The sequence below is a fragment of the Limulus polyphemus genome, unplaced genomic scaffold, assembly GCF_000517525.1.
Source record: "Limulus polyphemus unplaced genomic scaffold, Limulus_polyphemus-2.1.2 Scaffold8979, whole genome shotgun sequence".
In the NCBI taxonomy this organism is placed as follows: Eukaryota; Metazoa; Arthropoda; class Merostomata; order Xiphosura; family Limulidae; genus Limulus; species Limulus polyphemus.
Window position 1 is genome coordinate 16,728 of NW_013674589.1, and position 8,898 is coordinate 25,625.

General features: G+C 32.7%; 1 protein-coding gene across 1 annotated transcript in view; it reads left to right on the forward strand.

The window, feature by feature from the left end:
* LOC106475680 (dynein beta chain, ciliary-like) overlaps positions 1-7,794 on the forward strand; it is a gene marked incomplete at both ends in the record, with an annotated part of 22,520 nt that extends 14,726 nt beyond the window's left edge. Inside the window, 4 exons of the mRNA XM_022379738.1 lie at positions 4,715-4,919; positions 5,199-5,504; positions 5,927-6,097; positions 7,672-7,794. Of these exons, the coding sequence (XP_022235446.1) occupies positions 4,715-4,919; positions 5,199-5,504; positions 5,927-6,097; positions 7,672-7,794 (805 nt within the window). The remainder of the gene's footprint in view (positions 1-4,714; positions 4,920-5,198; positions 5,505-5,926; positions 6,098-7,671) is intronic.
* Between the last annotated feature and the right edge of the window lie 1,104 nt (positions 7,795-8,898).

Genomic DNA, 8,898 nt, shown 5'->3' on the forward strand with positions numbered 1-8,898 from the left:
ATTTGTAAGGTTAAGTGAAACATCAGTATTTGTAAGGTTAAGTGAAACATCGGTATTTGTAAGGTTATGTGAAACATCAGTATTTGTAAGGCTAAGTGAAACATCGGTATTTGTAAGGTTAAGTGAAACATTGGTATTTGTAAGGTTATGTGAAACATCGGTATTTGTAAGGCTAAGTGAAACATTGGTATTTGTAAGGCTATGTGAAACATCGGTATTTGTAAGGCTAAGTGAAACATTGGTATTTGTAAGGCTAAGTAAAACATTGGTATTTGTAAGGCTATGTGAAACATCGGTATTTGTAAGGCTAAGTAAAACATCAGTATTTGTAAGGTTAAGTGAAACATCGGTATTTGTAAGGTTATGTGAAACATCGGTATTTGTAAGGCTAAGTGAAACATCGGTATTTGTAAGGTTAAGTAAAACATCAGTATTTGTAAGGCTAAGTGAAACATCGGTATTTGTAAGGTTAAGTGAAACATCGGTATTTATAAGGTTAAATGAAACATCGGTATTTATAAGGTTAAGTGAAACATGAGTATTATGAGATCACCACAGTAGTGTAAAGGTAGATACTCGAACAGTATATGCAGGTAAATTAGTGTTTTTTACTAACTGATTACTTTAACTTCATGTGCTACATACACACTTACCTGACTGAAATTATTTAGGGCTTTATGAAGATTTGCAAACATTCCAGTTGGAGGTTCATTGGTAATCTTGATAGAAGACTCGAGGATCCCCTGAGGAATAATATGAGCATCTGGAGTACCTGCAGGCTCAGCACTCATGAACACCCTGAAATCAGAGTGACTGCCTTCACTAAATTGTTCCAACAGTTTTTCTAAAGACGGAAGCCAGCTCTTCACCAGGTGAATATTCTGTAAAATAATACAAGTATGAACCCTGCTTTAGTGATGGGAGCACAGGTAGTTAGTATGTGATAAACAATGCAATCTCTACACCCACCACACACACACAGTATAAACTGTATACATACAGTATTACCAACAAGATCCTAAAACTGTGGCTTACATAATCTGTACAGTGACACAGATATATTTTATAACATAACAAGATGTGAATACTATATTTCCCACCATCAAAGTTTCCTAATTAAACTTCTATTTCTCAGTAAAAGCTGAACATTTCTCGACACACACACCTGTAGAATAACCCAATGACCCTGCTCAGCTGCAACCTTTAATGCCCGTTCAGCCACCACTTCTTGTCCTTGGCCAAGTGATACGTTATGAAAACTGCCGCTATCAAAAGTAAACCCTATCTTTTTCCCATACACTTCTACATCCTTTAGGGGGTCCACTCCTGGGGAAAGGATGAAAAAAATTGGAGTGGAAGGGCTGGACTCCTCAAAAGACTTGGCAAATTCCATCGTGTGACCTTCAACATATTTACTGCCCAGTTTCTCCTCAACAAACTTCCTGAAAAAATATATTACTTTAGGTGAATGTTTTTTACATAAAATAGTATCAGCATCAGAAGAGCTAACACACTCGTGATTCTATAATAAGATAGTTGAATAAGGCATAAAAATAACTTAATATTCATTTTTCATGTTATTCAAACATGTTAGATTATAATTTAGGAAAAGCCTCACAGAAAGATGATCCATAGAAGAAAAACATCAAACTTACTCTATACCTTACATAGATGAGCTCAAAACACTAATTACAAAGTTATTGTATACGAGGTACTAAACGTTTTATCCATATGTTAATAAAATTCATTATATAATGTGATATGGTTATTTGAATGTTGATCCTTCTGTAAAGAAGTTATCAAAGGACTTAAGATCTCATTTGATAACCAACAAATGTGCTCACAAAATGATCCAACAAACTATTAAACCAGTTCCTGGAAGATAAAATCATATGATCCAACAAACTATTAAACCAGTTTCTGGAAGATAAAATCACATAATCCAACAAACTTGAACTTTCAGACTTTTTCAACTGAATTACAGCATGGTGTAACAAGTGGCAGATTTTTATCAATCTCAAAAACTCAGGTGATTATTTTCCACAAAAGTTGAGATAATAAATTTATTAAAGAAAGACGCACTGAAATATAAAACACACTCATAATTAACGTTTTTTGGTAGTACATTCAATAATCAGTTCATACTTCTGTAAATTCCACATCTTTGATGTACAGAAAATCACATTTATGGGTCTAAATCTTTCACTCTTTTACATATCTAAAAAGATTACGTTAGATCACTAATGGAATACAGCTGTATGATAAACTACAAACACTTCAAATCTGTGTATTACATATAGCACTCCCTTTCAAACCTATACTCCGGTTAAAAGGGGTAATAAGTTTTCCATGAGGAGGGGGTGGTGATTGTTATGGTAGAAAATTGTGTTGAGAAATATTTCCTTTTTGTAAATTTATGTAATATGTTCTCAACTGTTGGAATGGTTGAGACTTTATCTACGTCGGATGTCGGTTAAAAGGGGTAATAAGTTTTCCATGAGGAGGGGGTGGTGATTGTTATGGTAGAAAATTGTGTTGAGAAATATTTCCTTTTTGTAAATTTATGTAATATGTTCTCAACTGTTGGAATGGTTGAGACTTTATCTACGTCGGATGTCTTTTCATAGACACTAGAAAACTACACTTTTTTTGTAGGAATTTGGTGTTTAATACTTGGGGTTTTGAGAAATTAGAAAATGGAGTGCCCAAATAAAAACTTTCATTTGTTCTGCACTGAAAAGTCTACTCAGCCAGTGCTCAAGCTGGAACTGAAGAGAAATGCTATTATAATGTCAAGATATGTTTGAATTTTAAACAAAATAATCAATCTAAAATCACTTACAGTGAAAGTAAAGTCTCTCCATTTGGTAATTAACACCTGTAAAACCATAGACACTGAAACTGCTACTAAGTGTTGAGGAGGTTTTACAGGTGTAACACTTAGTAGCAGTTTCTCCTCGTAGACACTACACCTGTAAAACCTGTTTTCCCTTTCTCAGTATGTTAGTTTTATTTGAAATAACTAGTTCACTAACATGAGATTTATACTGTCATGTAAGTGTTTTCCCTTTCTCAGTGTGTTAATTTTATTTGAAATAACTAGTTCACTAACACGTGATTCACAGATTTAATGTCAGGCCTTGTCAGTACTTGGGAGGGTGACGATGGCACTAATACTTTACTGGCACAGCAGTAAGTCTCAAGGCTTATAAGACTGAAATCCAGATTTCAGTATTCATGGTGAGCACAGCACATACAGTCCATTGTGTAACATTGTGCTTAACAAGAAGCCAACAAACACAGACTTCAATCCTGATAAGTTGAACTGTTATCTTCAGATAAGTGATGACCTTACTTTACAACATTTCATCTACAAAACTTATAGACATCGACACAGCTGCTCAGTGTTTCACTTGTAAAACCTCGTCAGTCTCTAACACTGCTGCTCAGTGTTTCACTTGTAAAACCTCCTCAGTCTCTAACACAGCTGCTCAGTGTTTCACTTGTAAAACCTCCTAAGTCTCTAACTCTGCTGCTCAGTGTCATAGTTTTTCTATTTCTAGATACACTAAAAGTATCAGCACATTTTTATAACTAGAATATCTTGATTCTGTATTTTCATATTCAATTCTAAATGTTGTCAGTAACAGCTTTTGATGCAATGTTTGCATAGAGATAGCATCATTTATAGAAAAATATTGTTCATTAATACTTAATGTTGATCTCAGTGTGGCAACATTGTATTTTAAATTTACAAAATATATATTCACTAAAATGATATTTCCCGAAGTATAGAAAAAAAGTAAAAATAGATAATTTGAAAATTTTTTAAAAGTATGATTATAAACTAACCATTTAGTGATTTTGTCAACTCACAAAATACACGGTTGGTTGAAACCGTTTATATGAGAGTACGTTTTTTATTATTAAGGAATTGTTTGTGTGTATGTTCATAATGAAATAATAATATTCTATATAGACATTATCTGCTATGGAAGAATTTGGAAACTTAGACAGAGATATCGAAGGTTCTGCTAAACGCTGGAAGAAATTTGTTGACAATGAATGTCCTGAGAAAGAAAAACTTCCTCAAGAATGGAAAAACAAATCATCACTCCAACAGTTGTGTGTTATGAGATGCTTGAGACCTGACCGGATGACCTATGCTGTCATGTAAGTATTTTCCATTTCTCAGAATGTTAGTTTTTATTTGAAATAACTAGTTCACTAACATGAGATTCATACTGTCATGTAAGTGTTTTCCCTTTCTCAGTATGTTAGTTTTATTTGAAATAACTAGTTCACTAACATGAGATTCATACTGTCATGTAAGTGTTTTCCCTTTCTCAGTATGTTAGTTTTATTTGAAATAACTAGTTCACTAACATGAGATTCATACTGTCATGTAAGTATTACCTACATACATCAACTTCAGTAATAGTTTTTCTAGATACAGTATCATCTACATACATCAACTTCAGTAATAGTCTTTCTAGATACAGTATCATTTACATACATCAACTTCAGTAATAGTCTTTCTAGATACAGTATCATCTACATACATCAACTCCAGTAACAGTCTTTCTAGATACAATACTACCTACATACATCAACTTCAGTTATCTAGAAAGACTGTTACTGAAGTTGATGTATGTAGATGATACTGTATCTAGAAAGACTTTTTAACTCTTCATTTTAACTCTCTTTATTCCAGAGCTATTAAGATTGGTGATAAAGAAGTGGAATATAATGAGGATTTTAAGTTAATCTTACACACCAAATTGGCTAACCCCCATTACAAACCAGAAATGCAAGCCCAGACAACATTAATAAATTTCACAGTTACCAGGGATGGGTTAGAAGATCAACTGTTAGCCAAGGTTGTCAGCAAGGAAAGACCTGACTTGGAGCAGCTGAAAGTAGGTTTTATACACCATTCATGTACCTTTAGAGAATTAAGCTTTGATGCTGTGCAGATGTGATCTTCTAAATGAGATGAAGTTACAGAGTATTGAAAATATTTACAAGTTTTGTGTTTGAAGAAGCATTTTCTTTATTTTATACATATGGCTGAAACTCTTTGTTGTGCATTACAAATACTTAAATCTCAAACATCATTTGAAATTGTTAGTATGGTAACATCTGACTGATATTAGTTGCTGTCTTAGTTTGTATTTAACTCTATTTTTTTTATTCAGGCTAATCTAACAAAACAGCAGAATGACTTTAAAATAAAACTAAAAGAACTCGAAGACTCCTTGTTGTCCCGGCTTTCTGCCGCCGAAGGTAACTTTTTAGGTGATACGGCTCTGGTAGAAAACCTGGAAATCACGAAGCGTACTGCAGCAGAGATTGAAATCAAAGTAGCTGAAGCAAGAGAAACAGAAGTCGAGATCAACGAAACAAGAGAGGTCTATCGACCTGCTGCTACACGATCGTCACTCTTATACTTCATCCTAAACGACCTCAATAAGATCAACCCCATATATCAGTTTTCTCTAAAGGTATCTTGAAGGAGATAATATGTAGTTTTTGTCTCATATTAAGCTAGTTTCTAAAACATTTATTTGCCATTGTTTTTATTTTTGGTTCCTACAACAAATGTAGCATTTTCTAGTTTATGTAAACTAGGTAGTCTTTATTCTTATTGTTTACTTTGCTACACAATGGACTGTCTGCACTCTGTCCACTATGGGAATCAAACCCTAGATTTTAGTGTTGTAAGTCCATAAACTTGCCACAGATCCATCGGGGGACAACTAGGTAATCTTGTATTAAAGCACTTAAGCTCCTTTCACAAGGTTGAAATTGTTCTAAAAATTATTAATTTCACATTAAGACAGAATTTCTAAAAAGTTTGATTAAAACTGGAACTGTGACCACTAACATTTTCACAGTCCTGAGAATGTTCCTTTTATCTTTATAGGCTTTTAATGTGGTTTTTCATAAAGCTATTGAGCGAGCAGATCAGAGTGAAGATGTGAAACAGAGAGTAGAGAACCTTATTGATTGTATCACTTTCTCAGTTTTTGTCTACACTTCCAGAGGACTTTTTGAGAATGATAAGATAATCTTTACAGCTCAAATGGCTTTTCAGGTGAGTCTTGTGTATACTTTTATTTCTGTTTGAACGAAATTATCGAGTGTCATGTTAACAACCCCGATTATAACTGAACATAATTTATTTAATTTTGTATACCTATTAGAGTTGGCAGAATTCAAACTTTTATTTTTACAGTAATGCATTAACTCTAGTTTTTACCAGGTTTTTTATTAATAGACTGATTTATTCATAAGTATTGTTAAGTGACATTCAAAACAGTGGTCTTATTATTTATTTATTTTATTGTCTTGAATAATAATTATTAGGAAATAGTGTTATTTGGCTTTTTTTACAAGCTTTTCTGAAATTTGCTACAAGTATTGAGAGCTATTTGAGTTTCGTCTTCATTAATTTAAGTTGATCAACATCTTCTTTATTCTGTACTTTGTTTTCTTTTCTGTTGTACATGTACAAATGATTTTTTTTTTCTCTTAACAGAGAGATTTGGATTTTTAGTACATTGTTGTTTTTGTATGAACCTGCTATATAATTACATGGATGTAGCTGGAAACTGGTTGAGGTTGTTAACTGATTTCATTGTTAAGTAACTTATGTTTGGTTTGATATTGTTGAAATAAAGGTTTGGTTTTAAGTTATTGATTAACAATGTAAATGTTGTAAAAATATCAAAACTTTGTTGCTTGTAATGAAAATAACATGTCTGATATCGTCTTCCCAAATTTCTCTATCTTAACTTACAAACTTAACCAGAATATTACAGAAGAAATCATGAAATTAAATTGGTATAATTTGATAATACTGGAGTTGTTTTTAATAGAGTTGATGGAATAGCTCTTGAGTATAAACCAGTAATTTGGTGTTTTGACAGTTCATAATGTTCTTCGTAAAAAAAAATCGAATGCATTGTTTCGTCAGTTTTTATCCTCACTGTTAACAACAATTTGTATATAAACCCAATAATGTTTCACTAGATATAGATACCGTAGATCTAAATCCCTATACAAAGCTAACAATGAAAAATAATCTATGTAATAAAAATGTATTAATTAGAATTATTTAAGATTGATTATATTAAGGAAGAATAGAATACACCTTAGTTATGAAACACTAGTTGTTAGTTTGAATAATTTGTTTAAACCCATATTATATCAACCCCTTTACCTGCTGCTCTTCGTAATGTGTAAAATGTTTGTCTTAAGAACATTACTGTAACAAATGTTTTTTACTGTATGATTGTTATTGATTAACAACGTGTCACATATTTATGTAATTTGATGAGTTTCACAGTGCATAAAGTACAACTATACGAGTAATGCTAGTTGTTAGAAATTTTGTAAGATGTGTTGTATATTTTGTGTTAATTGGGGTTATAGCAATATAATTGTTTTTATGTTTATAAAGGGTTAAAAACAGACACCTTGATAAATATTTCAAATTAACTGATTAGCAGGAATGACAGACTGAAATATACTTTTTTTTATTGCACGATGTGTGATTGTTTAGCTGCTCTTCATTATAATGAGATGTTATTTTTATTCTTTTTAAACTCGTATTACATGTAACTAAACAGCAAAGTAATATCAGATTGTATGTTTTCTTATTTTTAGATCCTCTTATTAAACAAAGAAATTAATGTATCAGATCTTGACTTTTTGTTACGGTTTCCTGTTCAACCAAATGTAATAAGCCCCGTTGACTTCCTGTCCAACATCAGCTGGGGTGGTGTGAAAGTAAGCCTTTTTTTTCCATACATTTTTTCAGGACACAGGCATTTATCACAACTCTTGTTTTTGTAATTATAGTTATTATTCCTAATTTTTGTTTAAATATTTTCACATCACAGTTTATTAAAAGTGTTCTTGCTGTAAAATGTGCTAATTATGATAGCTTATTTCCAGTAATACTTACCTCCATTCACACTACAACTATTACTTGACTGTTAGAGTTTCTTATCCTTTGCCCATCTAAACATTGGTCTGATTTTTGTTCACTTGCTCTAGTCTTTAATTGCCCTTGACAATATCTGTCTCTTGACACTCTCCACGTACGTCAATGTGCCCTCTATCTTGGAACCGTATATAAGCACCTCCTTCAGCTAATATTGTCACTTTTTCTCAATAAAGCAGTTCACTAATGGGTTTCTCTGTAGTACGACTGTTGGAGATACTTTGAGTATTTTTTAGTCGTACCTATTTGATTAAAAAAAAACTTTACGTTTGGCAAGCTGATTTAATGCATGAATTCTCAGATTAATGTATCCAGCATGTAGGCAAATCAGGTCTCTCGTATCCCACCTCTGATATCTATTGTTGCTCATGAATTGGGGTGGGGGGGTCTCTTTTGGTTGAGGCTGTCCATGACCTTATCCACAGTGAGATGGAGACATAGATTCAATCTGGTGGTTTCTCCAGGGTGTTCTGAGGCTGCACTTGCTAGTGATCCTGGATATTCTGGACAGAATTTAGATTTGCTTTTTCTAGCCCATTTCTTTACTCTGTTGGCTTCTCATGAGGCTAATTTGGATCAGTTACCTTTGGCTCCTTTTCTTCCGTTGTATGTCATTTGTGTGATGTTTTGGGTTTTTCCCGGTTGCTTTTGAGTCTAAACCAGAATTTGTACCACAATTAGATGATATATTAACAGTCTGTAGCTTTCATATTAAAAAAAGATAATTTCCAACTTAAATGAATATTATTGGAAGACACTTCATGCTTACATCACAGAGTACTTAACTTTAAAAACAAAGCAGAGAAGAAAAATAGTTCTGAAGATTATCTTAGTAAACAGAATAACCAGTCCCTTCATACTTAGGATACAATATTACCAGATTACTT